This window comes from Chiloscyllium plagiosum, unplaced genomic scaffold (genome assembly GCF_037043375.1).
Source record: "Chiloscyllium plagiosum isolate Xiang-an unplaced genomic scaffold, Cpla_swu_hap1 HiC_scaffold_5, whole genome shotgun sequence".
NCBI classification, from domain to species: Eukaryota; Metazoa; Chordata; class Chondrichthyes; order Orectolobiformes; family Hemiscylliidae; genus Chiloscyllium; species Chiloscyllium plagiosum.
Window position 1 is genome coordinate 59287722 of NW_028270143.1, and position 24720 is coordinate 59312441.

The following is a 24720-nucleotide window of genomic DNA, read 5'->3' on the forward strand; positions in this document are numbered from 1 at the left end:
TGTTTTGTTTCTGATTCTAGAATTCATAGTCATTTGGTTTATTTTTGTTCGCCATTTTCTTTTTGACTGACTGAATGTGTGGTGGGAAGGGTTTGGGCAAGGTTTGAGTTATATATTGATGGTTCATAACTGTGTATAGAAATTATTTATTGACCAATAATAATTCTTCATAAGTACAGAAACCTGGTTCATGTTGTCTGTCAACTAGTTTCTAATGGACACAAATTGGAGAACTCTACAGTCTTTGATAAAATCTGTAACCTGTGAGATTATCCCATGATAACTGGGCATGATTTCCAGAGCGTAACCCCAGTGAGACAAAACTTAAGTGATAGATGCACACATTTTTTTTCAAGCAAATTTAGCCCATTTCCTCTGAGTAACAAAAGCTAGAATAATATTATTTTCTTTCAATGTCTACATGGACTGCAAGCTAAATATTTCTCTCAGTCAAGTTTTTGTGAAATAGTGCTGCCCCCTTCAAGCCTGACCACTGAGTGTTATATTTGACCTGTGTGTCTAGTTTCAGATTGCTGCCTGTGTCAAATGACTCCAAGAGACAGTCAAATCTTCATTGAGCTTTTCACATAAATCCCAGTTTCAGATTTCCAGTAATGTTTCTCAACAATTCCAGATCAACGGCATTTTGAGATTCACCTGATAGCTAATTGTTAACAAAACTCTAAGAATTGTCATGATGGGGCTATGGGCCAGGAGCAGGCAGGGGGGACTAGTTTAGTTTGGGATTGTTCAGCACGGACTGGTTGGAGGAAAGGTTCTGTTTCCATGCTGTATGACTCTGATTCTATATGATATCTCTATTGAGTAGAAACTGGAGACATTTTGAAGTACAGGAGAATGGAAAGGGTACAAGAGTATTGGTGGGTGAGTGCTGTGCTGCACAATTGGAAGGTAACCTCTGGCATATGCTGTTAAATCTTAGCTTTGTTGCACCAGTGATTAACTAACTTGCACTGTATGCATTCAAAGCTAAACTCTTGCTCAAATACATTGCTGTTACCAACTCCCCGATCCCACTTCCCAATATGTTCCTTGATGGTTTAGCCTTCAGCTTTCTTATACCCAATGATGAATGTCTTGCGCTTCATATCTGGAGCAGCTGACTAATTTTAAACCATTACTTATTGGCCTTGAGCTAAAAATTGAGATATACCAAGTTTTGTTTTTGGTGACCAGATACAGGCACAAATAATATTTGCAAAGTAAATCTCCTCTGTTGATATAATACTTATTTTTAGAATTCAGAATAAAGGTGATTATGTCAATTTATATTAGAGGAATCAAGTATAACATGGATTCTTTAGCAGTTTCATGCTTTCCATGGATTTAAATGCTGGAAACTGAATCAAAATGAATGGACAGACGTTGTCACTCTTTTCCAAAAGAAAATCAATATGTGAAAGAGAACACCATTCAATATATTGAGCCTTGTATCATTCACAAGCTGCTGCAAAGTTGAGAGGGGTTTACAATATTTATTTCTTCCTCTGGCAAAGTCCTGTCTAAATTCTTGCCGAGTTTGAAATCGTCTCTTGTACAATAGCACTCACTACTAATGATTCTGGGAGACAGCTAACTATTTCACTTTCCTGTGATAAAGTTTGTTGATTTAATTAGTGGCAGAATTGTAAATCCATGAAAAACTCTGTCTGTAGCACTGTTAGTCTGGACAAGGCAGTTGAGTTTAGCAGAATAAATATGGGGAATGATCTCGTGGTTTTATGTTTTACTGATTATAAAATAGGCAAACCCCAGCCAATAGGTTACTGTCCAGCTCCCCATTCCTTCTCATCAGCCCTGATCTTTTCTTTGACAATGAAGTTTTCCACTTTCCAGACCCAATAATGTAGGAATCATGTTGAGTATTTATCATCTCAGCACATACTTGAAGAGGCAAATACAAAACTGCTAGATGTGGAATAAAGAATGAAGAACCTGCTCTTGGCAGGTCACTACTTCTACAAAACAATTCCCCATTACGTCCAGTTAGAACACGCTTAAAAAACTTGGCTCGTTCCATTCTGAGCAAAATAATTGGTTCAACTTTAACTGTTTTTACTGGAACTGTATTCCACATGATATTCCTCCTGTAGGAATGTTTGTCAAAATCTTAGATGTAACCATTAGTCATTTCAATACTTGTTTCCTGTAGTTCATTTTGTAAGAAATTGTCCACTTAAATATTCACTGACTCCCCCTTGGCCTTTTAAAGGCCTTTACCATGTGAGCTTTTAAACTGCTTTTTTCCAGCAAAGACTTAGAATCTAAAATCCACACTTGAACTTCCAAAAAAATTAACCAGTTCCTTTTAGAAAGTACGCAGAATTCAGCATAGTATTTTAAATATGTTTTCAAAAGTGATTTGTGCAAGATTAAATCAATTTCATCTGATTGGGAATTAAATACATTTTGAATTCAGCCTAGCGTTTGATTGGGTATGATGATATGAGTTTTGCATTAACAAAATGCATTCTTTGAATGGTCTGTTATTGACCTGAAAAGATCTTTGCATTTAATAGTCTGGCTGCATGTAAGGGTATTATGCAGGCATCCTACATATAATCCAGCCTTATCTGAAAAAAATATTGCTCAGGCAATCATTCCACTATTTTATAATGATTGAGAAGGAAGAGTGAGATTTCCTTCATATCTTCTAGTCATCTTTCCAGTCTTAAACCAATCAGAAATTAGTCCATGAGAGAAACTGCAAAAAGTGGCTTTCTACTCAAGTTACAGATTATGCAATTAATTTTTCAGACTATTCAAAGAGAGAAAAAACATTCCACACAGGTTCATTCTTGTTAATTTATTGGCCTAAGTTAAACATTACCAGCTATCCTTCCACAAATGTTGGTTTAAAGCAGCAGATTTATGATCTACAAGGGGAATTTGATGATGATTCCCTCAGCTTTACATGAAACAATTTAGACCATGAACTTTGTGTTTTCATGCAACACTATTTCTTACTAAAAACCTGTAAAAAGTAGCTTTTTAAAGTGTTTTTTGTAACACACTTTTCATGTAGATCAGGGAGCTAACTTCCTGAAGAACGTTCACAGCCTTTCGTTTTATGTTGATGACTAATTTAGTTACATTGCATGTGTTGTTATGTATGGTTAGCGAAGAAGAGTAGCACAATTTCTGATTGTCCTGGCCAACATTCTATTCTGGACCAAAAGCACAGATGCAAAATTTAGACCATATTACCAGCCATCCCATTTGCATTTGTCAAATGAAATGGAGGTCTTGGCCTAGTGGTATTATCATTGACCTGTTAATCCAGAGACCCAGGAAATATTCTGGGGTCTGGGGTTTGAATCCTGCCACAGTAGAGAGTGGAATTTGAGTTCAGTTTATAAAAAAAAACTAGAATAAAGAGTCTACTGATGACCATGAATCCATTGTTGATTGTCGGGAAAAATACATCTGATCCACTAATGTCATTTAGGGAAGGAATCTGCCATCCTTACCGGGCCTGGCCTGTATGTGATTCCAGACCAATAGCGATGTGGTTGACTCTTAATCGCCCTCTGGGATGGGCAATAAATGCTGGTCTGTCCAGCGATGCCCTCAACCTCACAAATAAATAGAGAAGAAAAATCTTGGAATGTAAGGTGGCTATATCAAAAACAATTACTTTGACTTGAACAATTACTTTATCTCTTGTTGAAGCGTAATACAAATATGCAATATGGATACAACACTTTATAGTTATACAGTGTCTTTAGTGCAGTAAGATATTGCACGGTGCTTCATAGGAACACTTTCTGGTGACGTAAAGCAATATTGGGGTAGATGGCCAAAACATTGATTTTGTCTGAAAGAGAGTAGAGGCAGAAGGTTTTGAGGTGGGAATTTTGGTGCTCGGTTTATAGCAGATGATCCAGCTCCAACTGATGGAGCAGCTAATGAGGAATGCTTATGAGGCTAGAATCAGTTGAGCGCAGATATCTTAGAGGGTTGTTGACTGAGAGGAGATTACCAAGTTAGGAAGAGATGTGGCCATTAATGGATTTGGAAACTAGTTTTAAAATCGAAGCATTGCTTTACTGGGACTTAGTCAAGGTCAGCATGGGTGATGGCTGAACAGAACTTATGTACATGGGTATCAGAGTTTTAAATGAGTACAGTTTTCTGAAATATGAGAGGGAGCAAAAAGTATATTGCAATTATCAAATCTCAAGTTAACAAAGGGTTGTCTGAAAGCTTGAGCAGCAGATGAGCTGGGGCAAGGCTAAAGTAGGAAGTTAATACAGAGGTGAACATTGGAATCTTTTTGGGGAAATATATTCTGGAAGCTCAGGTCAGGATCAAATATGATACTGTTGTAGATACCTAGGGAGCAGAGTTAGGAGCTTGGACTGAAGATGATGGCTTCAGTCTTGCGAACGTTTCATTGCAGCTCATTTCGGTTCATTCAGTACTGGATGTCTGACAATTTAGAAACAGTCGAGGTGTCAGACTGATGGTATGGTGTTCCCATAATTGGATAGAGCATTAAAACAATTATACTTTGACACTTGACTGGAGACAAGTCAGCTTTTCACCCCAGTGATTGGGCAGTAATGAATGACATTGAATAGAACACAAGTGGAAATGTAATTTAAAATATTAATATGTATATATATATTGCCAGAAAATCTATCACTATCACATTGTGCTTGTTCACCTACACAGGTTCTCAGCAGGATCTGTCTAAAATCGCAATTCAACCTGGATCAGCACAAATTGTCCTAATGAACTGCCTGTGTAATTTTTTTAATCCTCAGCCCTTCTTGCTTTGCTATGCTTTATTTATAAAGTAACCAACTGCTGCTACGTGTTTCCTGAAGGGGCTGTGAAACTCAACTAGTGGGTTATTCACAAGAATGTTTTGCTGGACACCATGATATGTCTAAGGTTGCTATTTTGCATAAGCATATGTAGGGGAGTTGGAGAAGTTACCATCATGTTGCCCATTCTTTTCTGTTTTTCATTCCTATCTCTTCTGTAACTTTTCTTGTTGTAGAGATGTACAGCACGGAAACAGACCCTTTGGTTCAACTTATCCATGCTGACCAGATATCCTAACCTAATCTAGTCCCATTTACCAGCTCTTGGCCCATATCCCTCTAAATCCTTGCTACTCCTGTACCCATCCAGATGCCTTTTAAATGTTGTCATTCTACCAGCTTCCACCACTTCCTCTGGCAGCTCGTTCAATACATGCACCACCCTCTGCGTGAAAAAGTTGCCCCTTAGATCCCTTTTACATTTTTCCCCTCTCACGTTAATTTTATGCCTTCTAGCTCTGGACTCTCCCACCCAGGGAAAAGACCATGTCTATTTAGCTTTTCCATGCTCCCCCATGATTTTATAAACTTCTATAAGGTCATCCCTCAGCCTCCTGTGCTCCAGGGAAAGCAACCCCAGCCTATTCACCCTCTCCCTGTAGCTCAAACCCTTTAGTCCTGGCAACATCCTAGTAAATCTTTTCTGAATCATTTCAAGTTTCTCAACATCCTTGGGAGACTAGAATTACACACTGTATTTCAAAAGTGGCCTCACCAATGTCCTATACAGCTGCAACATGACCTCCCAACTCCTGTACTCAATGCTCTGACCAATAAAGGAAAGCATACGAAGCGCCTCCTTCACTATCCTATTTACCTGCGACTCTACTTTCACAGAGCTATGAACCTACACTCCAAGGTCTCTTTGTTCAACAACACTCCCTAGGACCTTACCATTAAGTGTATAAATCCTGCCATCCCAAATGGCAGCACCTCACATTTATCTAAATTAAACTCCATCTGTTACTCCTTGCCCCATCTGATCAAGACTCTGTTGTACTCTGTGGAAACCTTCTTAGTTGTCTGCTCCACCTCCAATTTTGGTGTCATCTGCAAACATACTAACTGTACCTTCTATGTGCATACCTAAATCATTTTATATAATGATGAAAAGCAGTGGACCCACCACCTTTTCCTTGTAGCACTCCACTGGTCACAGGCCTCCAGTCTGAAAAACAACCCTCCACCCTCGAGCCAGTTTTGTATCCAAATGGCTAGTTCTCTTTGTATTCCATGTGATGTAACCTTGCTTACCACTCTCCCATGGGGAACCTTGTCGAATGTCTTACTAAAGTCCATATAGATTCTGTGCACTACTCTGCCCTCATCAATCCTCTTGGTTTTATGTGTGGGAATAAACAATGTCCTTGCCTTTCCAAATGCATGGACATCTTGTTCCTCAGGATTTCGTCCACCAACACTGATGTAAGGCTCACTGCTCCATGTTCCCTGGCTTTTCCTTACCACTTTCCTAAATAGTTAGCCAACCTCTAGTCTTCCGGCACCGCACCTGGGACTATAGATGATACAAATATCTCTGCAAGAGGCCCAGCAATCACTTCCCTAGCTTCCCACAGAGCTCTCTGGTACATCTGATCAGGTCCTGGGGATTTAAGCACCTGTATGTGTTTTAAGACATCCAGTACCACGACCTCTGTAATATGGACATTTTTTCAAGATGTCACCATCTATTTCCCCACATTCTTTGTTCTCATGTCCTTCTTCACAGAAAATAGTGATGAAGAATATTTGTTTAGTATCTCCTCCATCTCCTGCAGCTCCACACAAAGGCTACCTTGCTGATCTTTGAGGATCCCTATTCTCTCCCTAGTTACCCTTTTGTCTTTAATGTTTTTGTGAAAACCCTTTGGATTCTCCTTAATTCAAATTGCTAAAGCTATCTCATGCCCCCTTTTTGCTCTTCTGATTTCCCTCTTAAGTCTACTCCTACTGCCTTTACACTCTTCTTAGGATTCACTCGATCTCTCCTGTCTATACCTGACATATGCTTCCTTCTTTTTCTTGATCAAAACCTCAAATTCTCTGGTCATCCAGCATTCCCTGCACCTAGCAGCCTTACTCTTCATGCAATAGTAAAAGCAAAGTTACTCCTGGTCATAATATATCCTCTGTCAGGATTTAGAAAATCGAAAGGAAAACATCTTGAGCAAGTTTCAGAATTACATCTTGCTGCATTTGGATGCAAAAAGTCTTGTTTTCCTCTTCGCGGTCTTGTATAATATGACTGTTTGGACAGCACGGTGGCTCTTTAGCTAGCACGGCTGCCTCACAGCACCAGGGACCCAGGTTTGATTCCAACCTGAGGCGACTATCTGAGTGAAGTATACACATTCTCCCTGTGTCTGTGTGGGTTTCCTCTGTGTGCTTCAGTTTCCCTCCACAGTCCAGAGATGTGCAGGTTAGGTGGAACGGCCATGCTAAGTTGCCCATAAGTGTCCAGGGATGTGCAGGCTAGGTTGGTTAGCTGTGAGAAAGTGAGGAGTGCAGATGCTGGAGATCAGAGTCAAGAGTGGGGTGCTGGAAAGGCACAGCAGGTCAGGTAGCATACAAGGAGCAAGAGAATCGACGCTTTGGGCAAGAGCCCTTCATCAGGAATGGTTAGCTGTGGGCAATGCAGGGTTTCTGGGAAAGGGTAAGGTTGAGGTTCTATGTGGGATGTTCTTCGGAGAGTCAGTGTGGACTAGATGGGTCAAATGGCCTGCTTCCACACTGAAGGGATTCTATATGTTAAAATAATTTGAAGCTGTACAGTATCAGTTCACCATTACCACTTGAGCAACACAAATGGATATGCTGACGTTGCTGTGTCTCTTTGAAAATCACAGCATGTCTATCTCTGGCCTAATGGATAATTGCTTTTTGACGAACACATTGAAGAGTAGGTGATGAACATGATGTATAATTTCTAATTAATATGTACTTCCTACACTCTGTTTCTTATATCATATATCTCATTGTGCCTTGTTTTTCGAAGAGAGGCTACAGTATGATCACCTCTAGGTGTCATCCACTTCATCTTCCATTTGGAAACTTGATTACTAGAAACAGTGTTTGAGATCAGAATCCTTCACAGTGGAGTTTGGATAGCTATTTGAGTTATATTTCAGGTAATTGCATCCCAAAAATTATTATTTTTGGTTGTTGTTGCTGTGTGTGATGGTCATGTGTGAAAGTTGGTGCATATGGTGATTAAAGGGTTAATGTTGGAGACTACATTTTCATCCAATCTGCTGATGTCCTATTGTCTTGGTTGGGGAAAGGGGGATTCTAGCTTAAGATTTCAATGGAGACAATGGGAAATCGTTCTTCTCTGATTGGCTTGTTAGATGTAAGAATGAAAGCTATGTAACTTGTACCTGCCACTATCGTGTAATAAACTACATCTGTCTGTTCAGGCAAGTGCTTTTTCTGATCAATATTCACTTGTCCTGTGTCACTGTTGAACAATAGGGCCTTTGGAAAGAGTAGAAAGGTACATTGGTGGCAGTACTTGAACACCACTTCAGAGACCTCAGCACATCATCCAGGTTGTCGTTTTAGTATGTTGTATAGGGAGTGCTGCTCCTGGCATCGATGCTGGGTCTTCGATGAGACATCAACCTCTCAGGTGAACCTAAAAGTTGCTATGGTGTTATTTGAAGAAAAATAAGGACACTTTTTCCTGGAACCTTGGCTAACTTGATGAATCCTTCAAGCAATGTCATTAAATCAAAGAAAATAATCTGGTCATTCATGCACTTGCTATTTGTGAGATTCAAAGTTTGGGTGAAGATTTGTAGCTCGGGTGCTCGTTGTTGTGGTTCTGTTCGCCGAGCTGGAAATTTTTGTTGCAAACGTTTCGTCCCCTGTCTAGGTGACATCCTCAGTGCTTGGGAGCCTCCTGTGAAGCGCTTCTGTGGTGTTTCCTCCGGCATTTATAGTGGCCTGTCCCTGCCACTTCCGGTTGTCAGTTTCAGCTGTCCGCTGTAGTGGCCGGTATATTGGGTCCAGGTCGATGTGTTTGTTGATTGAGTTTGTGGATGAATGCCATGCTTCTAGGAATTCCCTGGCTGTTCTTTGTTTGGCTTGCCCTATCATGGTAGTGTTGTCCCAGTCGAATTCATGTTGCTTGTCGTCTGCGTGTGTGGCTACTTAGGATAGCTGGTCGTGTCGTTTCGTGGCTAGTTGATGTTCATGGATGCGGATCGTTAGCTGTCTTCCTGTTTGTCCTATATAGTGTTTTGTGCAGTCCTTGCAAGGGATTTTGTACACTACATTAGTTTTGCAACAAAAATTTCCAGCTCGGCGAACAGAACCACAACATTTGTGAGATTTTGCTGTGAAGGAGCTGCTTGCTGCATTTGCCTGCCTAATGGACGTGACTGCATTTCATAAATACTTAATTGAATTTTAAGCTTTAGGATCGCGCAGAGATGTGTAAAGATGCTGAGTAAATGAAAGTTTATTTGTTATTTGTACAAATTTGTTTTTAAATGAGACATTCGAGCAAAAGACTTTGAAAGAATTAGGGAAGAAAGTTTTCAGATGAGAAAAAAGGTTCTATCTGGCCAGATAAGTGCACATATGCCTCTTATGCCACAATAATCTTCCTCTCATGTTTATATTATCAGGTAACTACCAGTCTGTGTAATGTCTAAAGCAAGTTATTTGTAAAGAGGCAAACGCTCTGCAACAAACACATGCAACCTTTCAACCTTGTTTGAGTGTTTCCTGTCATTTTATTTTATTCATCAGCATTTTAAACACTCCTGAAGTTTACGTTTTAACTTTCTTGGTCTGTCAAGAGTTTCCAAATGTTAACCATGACAGCTGCTGGGACTGTTGGTAAACATTCAGCCCAGCAGTATTCTTTAAAAATTGAGCTTTGATTAACGTGCTGGTAAATTGAACTGGGTGAAGTGCACGTTGAGCCTGAAAGATCAGCTGGTTCTGATTTGTCTTAATGTCCATCTAAACAGATGGTAAGGACCTTGGTTTTTGCAGTTTATCAGTAAAACTACCTGATGCAATGCAGATTCTTTTCATTCTGCTCTGAAATGTCATACTAGATGATGTGCAAAGGTCTTGGAGTGAGACATGGAGGAGCAATCTTTTCAAAAGTGAAATTGCTACCAACTGAGCAATTTGTGATCAATCAAGGAATTTAGATTTATCCAGATAATGAGAACAACATCTGAACCCTGTGATTGAACTTCAGCCTTTGCACGTTCTTCAGTGCTCTCTGTACTATTTGAACGCAACATTGTTATTCACTTAGCTATAAGGACAATGGCTACAAAGCAACTTAAGAAGATGATCGTCATGCTCAAAGGATAGCAAACAGTGAGCAACAAATCTAACTCCACCAATGTCATTCAAGTTGTGAATTCAAGAGGAAAACATAAATTAATATGAGAGAAATCTTGGTTTAAGATCTTTCTAACTTCACAGTAAAAATGCATGTGTTGTGATGTAATAATCCTGAGACAATAAAAATAATGCATAACTTACAACATTCTGAACTCATAGCTAGGTACAAAATGTACCTGAGTATTGCAAATGTACTGAAAACAAACAAAACTTCCAAATAATAGTGAAAACTCAAATTTCTCACCCATGAATCTGTTGATGTAAAATACATTTTGATTAAAGCATGTCACAACAGTTGATTGGACGTGTAAAGATCCCCAGTGACAGTTGAGATTACCCTATATTCAGTAGGCTACTTGTCTGTTGCAACTTTTAAATATGGAGGAAAACTTTAGGTAAATCATTAACCAGTATTGGTCATTGCATGTTCAAACTCACAATATGGTTGGTGTAAGATTTTGTTAAATGCACTCAAGAAGCACAAATGTAATCATTTGGAGCTATCCACTGCAGGTAGACTAGGTGTGTGTTTACTTTGTTAGTTTGTTCTGGCTTAATTACACAACGAGTGTTTATCAGGAAATGGGTGGCATGGTCTCAAGGATGTGCTGCTAGCTGGCTGGTTAATATTTTCCTAAAACAGCATTATTACCTTCAGCACTGGAAATGTAGTCCTTTTCCCTCTTCAGCCATTGTGATTTTTAAGAAAACCTCGTTTTAAAAGTGAAAGTGTTGCATGGCTGTTCTTTGTTTTCCTTGCCTCAAAATATTGAAATTAAACCTGCTGTCTTGTTCTTTTTTTCCAGGTTGTGACACCATGCTTGCCACCGGTCAACTATGAGTTGGTAAGTAGTTCTTAATGCTACTTGATAGGTGTTTTCTATGGTGATGTTGTTGTCAAATGACTTATGATCCTGAGTATTAAACAAAACCGGATAGCAGTTTGGTTTCAGTATGCTAATTCGTTAGAGGTTGATAGAAATGGTTGCAGGTGCCTGTTCTGTTTGCTGATATTCACATTGAGACATACTCTGACGAAGGGACCTTGGACTTTCTATTGTCACATGATTGGAAAGGTGCGTACATGCAGTAAGAAACAAACACGTTTCTTGGCTAGATGCCAGTATTAAAGTTCATTATTGCCAATTGAGCAGCAGAATGTCACTGTGTTCCTCAGTAGAAGTTCAGTGACCAGGGAACTAATAGGATTTGGTCTTTAATCTGTGTTTGTATGAATGAAAACATTGTTTGGTAGATACACTGGAACATAATGCATGTTAAGAAGCAGCATATGCCTGCCGGACTGTATAAATCCCCAGTGACAAAAGCAGTGCCTTGTGTTCTGTTTTTCTGTTTATTAGTACTGGGCTCAGCCTGAAGCGCCGTTTATGTAACTCATATGGCCTTTCACCCTGTGAAGCAGAAATCGATTATCGCATGGTCAACTGTGAAATAAAATTGCAAATAGGTTTATTTATTTTCTGAGGGAAGCACTACACACTTCTTCCACCTCCACTTCAAAAGATTTCTTGATATTTAATTGGAAGATTTCTAACAGTCTAATCCCAAGTATTATCCCCATGGGGCATGGGCGAACAATAAATAGTTTCTAAGTGAATTGTATATTTTGCTCCGTATTGTATTCAAATTAGCAGTAACAATGAAATTTTCAGTGTCTGTACTTCAAGCTCAAGGCTATAAATACCATTGTGTCACTCTTCTCTAATTAACTAGTTTAATGAATGCTTATAATGTTTGGTAGCTGTGTCACTAGACCAAACCAGCCAAACTCAGCTCTAGCCTTTGGAATAAAGATAGTTTGATATGATTAGATTGCGCTGAATATTAATTCAGGGTTGCAGAGATCAAAGTATTTTCAACCTGTCTGGGCCTTGTATAAATACAAAATGCGGTTCTCACTTTGGGTTTTCTCTTGAGCTCAGTGGCAGTCCTACTTTTAAATGTCGTCAGGGTATCTCTCTGAGGCAAAGCAATTTACAACATTGAAGGGGGTCATTTGGCCCATTGTGTCTATGTCATCTGAAAATGAGTATTCCAGCCTGATCTCACTTCCCAGCTGTCAGCCTGTAGCCTTGTGAGTTACAGCACAACAAGTGAATACGAAACTTCAAGTTCACCAACATGTGGCTGTAAGAGATTCTCTTCAACCCCTTCCACAAAACTGCATCACTGTTGTGCCCTCTTAATTACTGGACATTCTGCTAAATGAAAGTAGTTTTTCCTATTGATTATATTTAGGCACTTAATAATTTTATACACCTCATTTAAAATCAGCCTTTTGTGTTTTAAGGAAAACAACTCCAGCTTATTCAGTCATAGCTTAACCTCTTCGGTCCTGGCAACATTTTTCTAAAAATCCATTATAAAAGCAAAATAAGACAGATTTTTGGAAATCTAAATAAAAAGAAAACAAAAAGGGCTGGAAATGCTGAGCAGGTAAGGCAGCATCTATCGAAAAAAACCAAGTTACTGTTCCAACTCGAATCAGAACAGCTCCTTGAACCTGAACATTAACTCTTTCCCTCCATGGATGTTGCCTGAACTTGTCATTTCCAGCAGGTTTTCGTAAACAGCTTAATGAATCTTCTCTGTTTCCTCCCTATTTCAATACAGTGACAAAATTCATACTCAGGAGTGCCCCACACTGCCTAAGATCTAATTATAAAATACCAGCATCCAAGTGTGTCGCAACAGCCCCTCCTTGTGATCAGAGCTCATATCACACCTTTTATTTGACTCACAATTTGTGTGCATTTGGACTAAAAACATTTTTGAGTGATATGCCCAGATAACAATTGTTAAACTGCTACGCTTGATTACATAAAGGACCATAGGCATTAGAAAAAAAGAGAGAGAAAACTGATTGTATGTAACCTGTGACCAAAAGTGAGGAGAGATTCCTCCACAGCCAGTACAAAGATTGAACCAACTCCTCGATGTCATTCCACTTCCCCAGTTAGTCAGTTGGGGTCAATTTTACTGGAATTCTGCGTGACTAATATATAAAGCTTGAATAATATTCTAATGATGGATATGCTTTCTGGTCTATGTTGAAACATTCCAAGAAAGGTCCCTATTAGAATTGTTTCGAAACATGTTATTGCAAATATCTAGTTCATGGTTCATTTAATATTTTAAAGGTAATAATTCATCCCAGATTTTATTTTTCATTGGTGGGACATGGGTATCGCTGGCAGGCCAACATTTATTGCCTGTCTGCAGTTGCTGTTCAGGTCATGGTGTTGGTGGTGATAATGAGCTGCCATCTTGAACCGCTGCAGTCCATTGTAGGTAGACCCATGACACTCTTCGTGAGGGAATTCTAAGATTTTGACCCAGCAACAGTGAAGGAACAGCCATATATTTCCAAGTTAGGATGGTGAGTGGCTTAGAGATACTTGCAGGTGTTAATGTTCTCATGTTTCTACTGTCCATGCCTTTCTCAATGGAAGTGATTGTGGGTTTGGTAGGTGCTGTCTCAGGATTTTTGTTGAATTTCTGCAGTGCATCTTGTCAATAGTACACACTGCTGTTAATGAGCGTGAGTGGTGGAGGGAATGGATGCTTGTGAATGTGGTGCCAATCAAATGGGCTGCTCTGTCCTTGATAGTGTCAAGCTTCTTGAGTGCTGTTGGGGCTACACCATCCAGGCAAGTGGGAAGTATTCCAACACACTCTTGACTTGCAGATGATGCAGGAGCTTTGGAGAGTCAGGAGGTGAGTTACTTGCCACAGTATTCCCAGCTGCTATTCAGTTCTTGTAGCCACTGTATTTATAGGAGAATTCAGTTGAGTTTCTGGTCAACATTAACCCCAGGATGTTAACAGCAGGTGACAGCAGGTGATTCAGTGATGGTAACACCATTGAATGACAAAGGGGTGGTTAGATTTTCTCTTATTGCTGGTCATTGCCTGGCATTTGCATGGTAAGAATTTTACTTGTCATTTGTCAGCCAAAACCTGGAGATAATCCAGATTTTGTTGCATTTGCAAACATTCAGAAAAAGGCAATTCCTTTTCACGATGATGGTGGTTTGCATGTGGAATGAACTTCCTGAGGAAGTGGTGGATCTGGGCACAATTACAAGAATTAAAAGACATTTGGATAAGTACATAAATAGGAAAGGTTTGAAGGGATATAGGCCAAGAACAGGCAGGAAGCACGTTTAGTTTGAGATTATGTTCGGCATGGACTAGTTGGACTGAAGGGTCTGTTTCTGTGCTTTATGATGCTGAGTCTATAAGTATAACAGTAAAGATACTATGGTAACTTATTAATTGCCAGAGCACCTGGCAAGGATGTGCAAAGTTCAACCTAAGTTAAGGAAGTTCAGAGGTTTCCCATGTTTGTCTAATCGTCTTTATAAGGATAGTCTGGTGCTGACGACATGGGCATGGAGATGGGTGAAGTTTAAGAAGGCTCTCCAGTTTCAGTTTATCTGGATGTTTATTGTGTTGCTCTGATTTTCATTCCAGCTTGGATCTTGTGTAATTTTCAAATCGATGAGAAACATTAACAAAAATAAGTGACAGTTGGACAGACCAATGCTAATGGCCTACTGTTATTGGCACTGGACTAATAATCCAAAGATCAGGTAATGTTCCAGGGACCAGTTCGAGTTCTGCCATGATAAATGATAGAATTTGAATTCAATTGAAATCTGGAATTAAGAATCTAATGACAACCATGAAACACAGAGAAGATAGGAGCAGGAGTATGTCAGTTGACCCCTCGAGCCTGCTCTGATTCAATATGAACATGGGTGATCACTGAGCTCAGTAAGTTAATTCCACCCTCACCCTGTCCCTTTATCCCTTTCACCTTAAGAGCTATATCAAACTGCTTCTTGAAAAAACACACCTTTTTAGCCAGAACCATTTTCTGTGGTAGTGAATTCCTCAGGCTCACCACTCTCAGGGTGAAGGAATTTCTCCTCGTCTTAGTCCTACAAAGTTTACCCCTTATCCTTAAACTATGACCCCTGGTTCTGGACTCAGGGTGATCCTTTCTGTATCTAACCTATTTAGTCATGCTCAAATTTTATTGGTTTCTGTGAGATCTCTCCTCATTCTTCTAAACTTGAATGAATGCAATCCTCACCAACTCAATTTCCCCTCATAGGTCAGTCCTGTCATCCCAGGAATCTATTTGGTTAATCTCCGTTGCACTTCCTCTGTAGTGAGAATGTCCTTCTTCAGATAAAGAGAACAATACTGCACACAGTGTTCCTGGTTTGGCCTCACAATGCCTTCTTCAATTGCAGAAAGACATTCTTCTTCCTGTAATCGAATTCTCATGCTATGAAGGCCAATACACAGTTTGCTGCCTTTACTGCCTACTGCACCTGCATGCTTGCTTGCAGCGACTGGTGCACATGTCCATCATGAGCTGGGTGTCCATCTCCCCTTTCTTAATTTACAGCGAGTCAAATACTGCCTTCCTATTTGTTTGCTCCCAAAGTGACTAACCTCCCATATATTTGCATTACACTGCATCTGCCCACCCACTCAACCTGTCTAAATCATATTGTAACATCTCTACATCTTCCTCAAAACTCATCCTTTAATCCAGCTTTGTGTCGTTTGCAAGTTTTAAGATATTGCAATCATTTAAATTTATTCAGAATAGCACCGATCTCTGCAGTGCCACTCAGAAAAAGACACATTTCTTCCTACTTTATGTTTTATACCTGCTAGTCTATTTTCTATCCATGTCGATTGTCAGAATATCCCAGGGAAGGAAATCTTAAAATTCTTGCCTGATCCAGCCTATATATGACTGCAGACCCATAGCAATGTGGTTGACTCTTGACTGCCCTCCAGGTAATTAGTGACGGGCAATAAATGCTGGCCAAACCAGTGGCACCCATGTCCTGTGAATGAATGATCAAAAAAAAGTCATAATGTAATTGTGAAAGGTGGTTCACACTTTGACCCAGATTTTTGAGAGATGTTCCATTCGGCAAAAACTGCAGGACTAGCTGAAAATTGTGTGCCTAGTCTCCAAAGATAGCATTTGCACATGCATGAGATACAGACGCTGCTCACTATTTAAACCATCAGCTGCAACCACTGAAGTGGGACATCGGTAGCCTTTGGAGTATGAAACCTGCAGTTTGTGGATAAGACTTGGAAGAGTAGATCTGGTCTTGGTGGATATTTGTTTGGCGAGCCAGGATAACTTGTGGAGAGGAAAGGTACCCCTTTTGGTCTGGCTGAGATTACCTTTTGGGGGATATGAATTGTCCTTTTGTAGAGGTAAGGTACCCCTTGCAATTGTTAAAGTAATCATGAATGTTTGTCGATGCTGGAAATCTGAAACAAAACCAGAAACTGCTGGAGAAACTCTGTGGAGAGAAGCAAGAGTTAATGTTTCAGCTCCAATGACCCTCCTTCAGGACTACAAGTAGTAGCTTTGTTAAGGCATTTAAAAGACCTTGCCTTTAAGTCTTAAAAAGTCTGGATTGTTTGAAACAAAAACAATTGGTCGCTATTTTATTCTGTTGACATAGGCCGGGGATTTCTGATATTGAGTTATTGCCTCAGGACAGAGTTCCAAACTATCTGTTCTCAAGGAGTGGTACTTTCCCTTCTACAGTTTGTTCATTGCAAATTGTTATGGACTCTTTGAAGTGATCCTGTGAATAAATTCCAATGTTTGTTGTTACAAGGGATTGCACTGTAGAGTAATATGTTTGTTGTAAGACGTTATTCCAGCTAAAGGAATGGAAAAATGATATTTTTAAAGTGTGTAACTTTTCTTCCAATACAGTGTAGTTTGTAATAGACATTTGAAATCCTATTTTTTTAGAACTTTCTTTAATCCAATCTTTTTGATGGGTTCTAATGTGTATGCCCATGGTAGATTCCTAGTTAAATTAGTTACACCGACACCATTCCCCATCTTTCCCTCCGCTACATTGATGACTGCATCGGCGCCACCTCGTGCTCCCACAAGAAGGTTGAACAGTTCATCAACTTCACATTCCACCCCGACCTTAAATTCACCTGGATCATCTCAGACGCCTCCCTCCCCTTCCTGGATCTTTCCATCTCCATCAATAGGGACTCACTCAACACTGACATCTTCTACAAACCCACCAATTCCCACAGCTACCTGGACTATACCTCCTCCCACCCTGCCTCCTTATTCCCAATTCCTCTGCCTCTGCCCCATCTGCTCCCAGGAGAACCAGTTCCACCACAGAACACACCAGATGGCCTCCTTCTTTAAAGACCGCAATTTCCCCTCCTACATGGTTGATGATGCCCTCCAGCGCATCTCATCCACTTTCTGCCCTTGAGCCCCACCCCTCCAACTGCAACAAGGACAGAACCCCCCCGCCCACCCTGGTCCTCATCTTCTACCCCTTCACATAAATCACATCATCCTCCGCCATTTGCACCACCTACAAATGGACTCCACCACCAAAGATATACTTCTCTCCCCACCCCTATCTGCTTTCCGTAAAGACTGTTCCCTCCGTGACTCTCTTGTCAGGTCCACCCTCCCCTCCCACCGCAGGAATTGCAAAACCTGCACCCACGCCTACCCCCTCATCTCTGTTCAAGGCCCCAAAGCAGCCTTCCACATCCATGAAAGTTTCACCTGCACATCCACAAATGTCATTTACTGTATCTGTTGCTCCTGATGCAGTCTCCTCTGTACTGGGGAGACACGACACCTACTCGCAGACCGCTTCAGAGAACATCTCCAGGACACCCGCGCCAACCAACCCCACCGCCCTGCGGCTGAGTACTTCAACTCCCCCTCCCACTCTGCCGAGGACATGCAGGTCCTGGGCCTCCTCCATCGCCACTCCCTAACTACCTGACGTCTGGAGGAAGAATGCCTCATCTTCCGCCTCAGGACCCTGCAACCCCATGGCATTAATGTGGATTTCACCAGTTTCCTCATTTCCCCTCCCCCCACCTTATCCCAGATCCAACCTTCCAACTTGGCACCGCCCTCATAACCTCTCCTATCTGTCCATCTTCCTTCCCACCTATCCGCTCTACTCTCCTCTCTGACCTATCACCATTACCCCCACCTCCATCTACCTGTTGTGCTCTCAGCTATCTTTGCCCCAGCCCCACATCCTCCCATTTATCTCTCCACCCCCGAGGCTCCCAGCCTCATTCCTGATGAAGGGATTTTGCCTGAAATGTCTATTTTTCAGCACCACACTCCGACTCTAATGACCAGCATCTGTAGTCCTCACTTTTGTGTAGTTCAGTTAGCATCACATTTGTAAGACAACAGAATGGTGTGTGTGTTTATATTGGTATGAATTGTCAATAATTTGCCTTTGAAACTATAAAGCATAATGGGGATGTTGGGGGTGTGGGGCTGGTGGTGGGGGAATGTGTTGATATGGAGTGTATTGAAGGCCATGAGCGTTGGACAGGAGTGCATAGGTGACATGGAGGATATAAGGAATCGTGGGCATGTATCAGTGTAATAACTAGGTGTGGGGGTGGGGGCTTGTTTGGGGGCATACTTTGGAGGAGTGGATGAGAGGCATGTAGTGGCATGGACAGAGCATATTGAGTGTGAGAGGGCTGGAACGATATTTCATGTTTTGTTCATTTTTTAATTTACACTTTAATGCAGTGCTGGTGCACCACGGCCGGACTTCCATGTAGCCAGTTTCTGCACTCAATTCCAGGTCACACAGCCTCCCTCACGGGGAATTTTGCTATCGCAAGTCATTTTCTCCCCAGACAGGGTTTGTGAAGCTGCGAGGTGACGACTCTGCCCACCCAACCTGGGAGCAAACACTCATTGTAATCCCAGTTTGAAAAATGTGAGGAAACAGAAGTTGCAAGATTGCCTAATTTGGATGAATCTACTGCGGGCCTCAGTGTCACACTGCAAAAGAAGTGACCAGAGGATTAGCTTGAAAATATTGAAAAGAAATCTGAACAAGAGACTGATGTCTCCACAGACAAAGGAGGGTAAATTAAAGAGAATAGATGCAGTTGTGGAGAATTTTACTGAGGATGGCGGAATACTTATTATGGATGGTCCATAGAGAAGTAATTAACTTGAAATATTGTGTCTGCAGTAGCAAGTATACCAGAGCTATTTCACAACAGCTCTGAGGAAGAGTGATCTAGACTCAAAACTTTAGTTTCCTTTTCTCTCCATGAATGTTGCGTGATCTGTTGTGATCTCCAGCATTTTTTGTTTCCAGTTCAGTCATAAATCATGTTGTTAATAGCTCTTGTTTTGTGCAGTTACTTTATGTACAAGAGAAGTTTGTTTTGTTTAAAAGTTAGAAATATTGTGACACAGTTTGGTTTAAACAAGGTATTCACATCTCTTTTTAAATGCCAACAATTCCTAACTGGGTTGTCATAGAGCCATATAGAACTGAGTGTGGCCATTTTAATTGACCTATTTGGACACAGCTACCTCATGGACTTAAACCAGGACCTTCTGGCCCAGAGATAGAGACACAAACTGCTGCACCAAAATAGCTTTCCTGACTGAACAGGATTATAACCCTCTAACAGATAAGCAATGATGAAGCTCTGAATGTGCCCTATCTATTTTGTGTTGGCTTTACTTCATTTTGGGCTGAATGTGCACAAGGCTAGGGTTGGATTTTACCATCCACAATGTGACACTCCTCAGCACAGACCAGCAAGAAGACCACTCTGCTTTGTCTTGCTGGGTTATTTAGAGCACGTCTCCTTCCAAAAATACAACTGTTAAGAAGTGTTGTTCTGTCGGTGCACTCTATTTTAAAGACTGCCTGTTAGACCATTACACATCAGGGATCATTGCCAGCCCACAATCCAAAATTATCACTCTGGGATCTTCTACTGAGAACAAGACTCAAACTGAAAATTGAAATCATCATCCAGCCTGTTCCACACAGGAGTGTCAGGAACCAATTTAAGGGCTCATTTGAATATTGAGCTGGGTTGGTTTTCCGCAGCTGGAGCAGAGTTTACTGGTTAAAAATGTTACATCTGTCTACTGCGTTTTTCTGAGAAACATTTTGCCCTATAAAGCAATTTAGGGGGGAGAAAGGTGAAGTTAAGTTTTGCATTTTACGTACATCCCATCGAAAAAAAAACATTGTCAAAAGCCAGGCTGATAGCAAACCAGCTTCCTTGTGGTGATATGTTGCTGCGTGTGTGATTGCACTATCAGTACTTAGTTCAAACACTTGAGGGTGCTCCTGCAACTGCATGATATTATTAATAGTAGTTTCCTCACTTTGTAACAGCAAGCAAGCAATTGGGACATTTGTGTGAGACAGCTTGTGCCATCCCAAGCTGCTAGAGTTCAGATTCACCATGTCTGTGAGGTGCAGTAATTGATATCTCCAGCCAGTAACTCCTGCAGTAATATTACTGTTTTTATATTGTTGTAACCCCACATGAGCAAAAGGTAAGCACTGAAACATTCAGATAAAATGCCAACTGCTCATTGGTGCAATGTTGGTAAAGTGACCAGAGTAATTTAGAGTGTTTAAGGAGGCCATTGGCAGAATCTGCATGTTTTTGTTTTGTGCAGCAATTCTAAACTAACCTTGCTGCCTTTGTACCTTCCCATGGCCCTGAATATTCTCCTGTTTCATATGTTTATGTAGGTTCCCTTGAAAGATACAGTAGACTCTGACTCAATCCTTGACTTGTTCTTGTACTCATCAGATGAAAGTCAATGATATAAAGGCAGCCAGTTAAGAAACGGTATTAATGATTTAAAAAAGCAGACTTTTGGTTTAAACTGAGAGTCTTTGTGGAATCACTTCTGCTTTGTGAGCATGTAAAATTCCAAAATTGAATAAGAGAGGAAGATTCAGAGGAACCATGACAATAATAATATTGATAATGCAAAAGGGCAAGAATGTTATAGGATCACAGAACTGATACAGCACACAGGAAGCCATTCAGCCCAGCATGTTGTGCTAGCGCTTCAGGGGAGCAATCTATCTATGCCACTCTCCCAATCTTTCCTGTGGCTCTGGACATTCTTCCTTTTCACAAAATGATGCAATTCCATTTTGAAAATCTGTTAAAACTGCCTCCACCATGCTGCCAGGTAGCGCATCCCAAACCCTGAGCACTCACTGTATGAGTAAGTAATTCCTCATTTCACCATTTTTTTTTAGCAATTAACTTTACTCTGTGCCCTCTTGATCTTGATATTTTCTTGTCTACCGTCATGATTTTAAGATATCTTTATCAAATTATCCCTCCTTTCTTGAAGAAAAACAGTCCAAACCACTCTATGTAATGAGGGTATGGTGGCAAAGTTATAATATCTCTGGGCTCGTAGTCCAGAATTCCAGCCTTGTGCTACGGTGACATGAGTCCAAATCGAAATTTGAATTCAATTTTAAAAACCTGGAATTAAATATCTAGCCTAATAGTGACCTTGTTAACCACTGTTGATTATTGCAAAGACCCATCTGTTCATTAATGTCTTTTAGGATAGGAGATCTGCTGTTCTTACCTGGTCTAGCTTGCATGTGACTCCAGACCCATCTGAATGCTTTGATGCTTAACTGTCCCTCCTAATAGCACCAGCAAGCCAATAATTGCTGGCCCATCCAGCAGTACCCACATTTAAAAATAAACTCATGGCTACATAACCACCACAAATTCTTACCCCTGCAACAATTATTGTGAATCTTTTCACCACTGTTTGAACATTTTCATGTTTCTGTAATGGAGCGAGAGAGAATGGCAAGAGGGCAAAGAAAGTTTGAAACAGTTGTTATGCTTTGTGTGCTGGAGAGAGACTAATGTTCTTTAAAAGAGAAATGGTTATATCTTTGGTATACATCCTAATATCTTAAAATTTATCATTTTCTTTTTCCGATAGCTATGTGGTAGTCAGCAGAATCAGTTCTTGCATTTTATCCTAAGCAGACTTGGTTCAGTGAAGGTCATGATGTAAGTTCCAAATTTGTAAAAAAAAATAAATGGGGCCCAGTTAGGCAAAGATGAGATGTAATTGATCATATCTCAGCAATTAACAGCACAAATGATGTTCCTTGTATCACAGTGGAGTTAAGAAATGCTGATAATACCAACCACCATTCAAATGACAGCTCTTGGGGCAGCTCTGCCTCACAGAGCAGTAAAGAGGACCAGGCCCAAAAAACAATTTTTGAAATGTCTGAATTTTATCATAACATTCATTTCATTCTGTGGCTGCTTTCATATTTAGTTCATGCATTATTATTGTGGTATCTTAGAATGATTTCCATAATTCATTTTATTTGTATCTGGATATTGGTTGTGCTAACTCAAATAATGAATTCTCTTCAAATCGATGTGTTGATACTTTTCAGATGAATCATCCAATCAAATCAAAGCGTAATGGCAAAGTCACAATCATAACTGATGATTACAGTGACTTCTCCAGCTAATAATAGGATGGCTGTGAAAGGAAAAATTGCTGTTAGTAATGACTTCCTGCCCACATCAATGGTTCCCATGAAATTGATTTCTTTTGCCCTATCATCATTGCCCTTCATCTTGGAATGGTGCATGGCCTTGGCTGTCAATAGTCCAGATGGCAAACTACAACACTGCTGAGAAAAACATGCTCTTAGCTTTTGGACAGTGGATAAAATTACAGAACACAATATTTCACGAAACTAAGCTGATTTAGAATTCCTTAACTAGCAAGCATTCCAAATAGTTGGATGTAATTAGCCATATGATTTCAGATCACCTTTACAATAGTTTTCTTTTGGAAAATGGCTGAACTTGAAAGTTTAGTTCCAGCTTAGTGATGGGGAGTAATGACTTATTCGAAGCAATAGAATGGATTCACTAAATGCGCACTATTTGTCAATAGGACACAAAAGTGTGGCTAGTACCATATCGTATAACTAATGCTTGTATGTAAAAATGTAACTGCTATTATTTTTAATTCAGGGCTGGCTTGACATAATTGTATGCTACAAAAGGATGCAAGTATTTTTGGACCTTGTGGGGTGAAGTTTAATCATTGCGAAAATTGGACATGGAAATCGCAGTATGCATGTTGATTGCATTGCCGAAAGCATGTACTCTTCGTGTTCAAAAACAATTTGCCATCCAGCTAGCAGAAGCTATATTGCATATTTGGACCCTGCTCTGGTGAAAAGGCATTATCATGAGTGGCACAATTTGAAGTTAACCTGCCCCTTTTATGGGGCTGTGGGCCTAGTGCTAGACAGTGGGACTACTGTGGATTTTGTGTAGCTTTGGTAGTACAGACTTGAGGACTGAAGGGCCTTTTCTTTACTGTATGATTTGAGGTGAATTGTGTGCTGGCAGTTCTGCAGAAGTGAATCTGACCTGCAAAACATTGAACAAGCTAGGAGAGTGTGGAGTCCAACATTCCTCAGTGCTGTCCTGGAGGTCATAGTGCAGCGGTGGGAGGGAATGAAAGGTTTTATATTTGTAGGGGCCAGGAAGCCCTCAGAAGCCAGTGGAGGTAATGGAATGTCAATAACAGGCACTGAGCCCTGAAGCCTCGGATGTGAAGTGGCAAGAGGTTCTATGACTTTGCACTTTTAAATGCAAGGTATTAGCCTCTGGCAGTCTTCAATTCACCACATCCTCATCCTTCAACTACCAGCCATCCCTGTCATTCATATCAGACATTATGTGCTTCACTGCACCCTCTCACTAGTACAGTCATTGGTGCAAGCCTCATAGTCACATCTCTACAGCGTTCAAATGAGATGGCCATATCAGTCAGACAGGTTGCTCAACACTTTGTCATGTATCCTCCTTTCTCACAGGAAAAGGTGGCGCACATCCAGAGGCCATAGAAGCTAGCCAGCAGAGATTAAACACATGCAGATCCTGATTGCCATGAAGGCGATTGTGTTGGTCACTGTTTATATACCTACTGCTAAGGCTGTGCTTAAGGAAAGGGCTGAAACCAGTCATAGTATTCTCATACCTTATTCTTCTGTTTGTGTTTCAATTCCCCATCAAACCACAATCCCTTCTAATTTCCAAGCTGCAGATGGTAGGCACAAACACATTGGATTTCCCCCTCCTTACCCTTCAGCCTTGACTTCATTATTTTCTCCTTTCAGATACAAAGGAGTTATCAGTTACCCAAGCAATGCAGGAGCAGTGAGGGGCCAGTGATTGTGAAGAAGGCCCACACTCTCAGCCACAGCATACATACATACATGCGCTGTGCAGTTTAGCATAGAGCCCAGAGAAAACAAAATCTGCATGTAGGAGGATATTGGGCATCAGTGACCTGCAGCCAGGGCTGTGGGCAAGGACAGTGCAGTGCCAGCTTGCAGGAGAGTAACATTGCATCTGAGTTTTGTTGTTGTGCATTCAGTTGAAGTGTACCACTGGAAAAGCCCGTAGGTCAGGCAGCATCTGCAGAATAGGAGAGTCAATGTTTCGGGCATAAGCCCTTCACCAGGAAGCGGAAGGAGGCTGAGAGATAAATGGGAGGGAGGGGGTGGGGCTGGGGTGAAGGTAGCTG

The 24720-nt window shown here is 40.8% G+C and overlaps 1 protein-coding gene and 1 long non-coding RNA gene across 8 annotated transcripts in view; one reads left to right on the plus strand and one right to left on the minus strand.

The window, feature by feature from the left end:
- The window catches only part of LOC122549909 (uncharacterized), a 105873-nt gene extending 95284 nt beyond the window's left edge, over positions 1-10589 (minus strand). For 3 of the 4 annotated variants that reach the window (XR_006311703.2, XR_015757204.1, XR_015757203.1), the window contains exon 1: positions 10468-10537. This is a non-coding gene — a long non-coding RNA (uncharacterized LOC122549909). Of the gene's footprint in view, positions 1-10467 lie in introns of all 4 variants that reach the window. The other variant, XR_015757205.1, reaches the window with a different exon arrangement.
- Positions 1-24720, plus strand: part of LOC122549908 (tensin-3) — a 439923-nt gene that overhangs the window by 223063 nt on the left and 192140 nt on the right. For all 4 annotated transcript variants that reach the window (XM_087987222.1, XM_043690124.2, XM_087987223.1 and 1 more), the window contains one exon: positions 11030-11068. In XM_087987222.1, coding sequence (XP_087843348.1) covers positions 11030-11068 — 39 coding nt within the window. The remainder of the gene's footprint in view (positions 1-11029; positions 11069-24720) is intronic.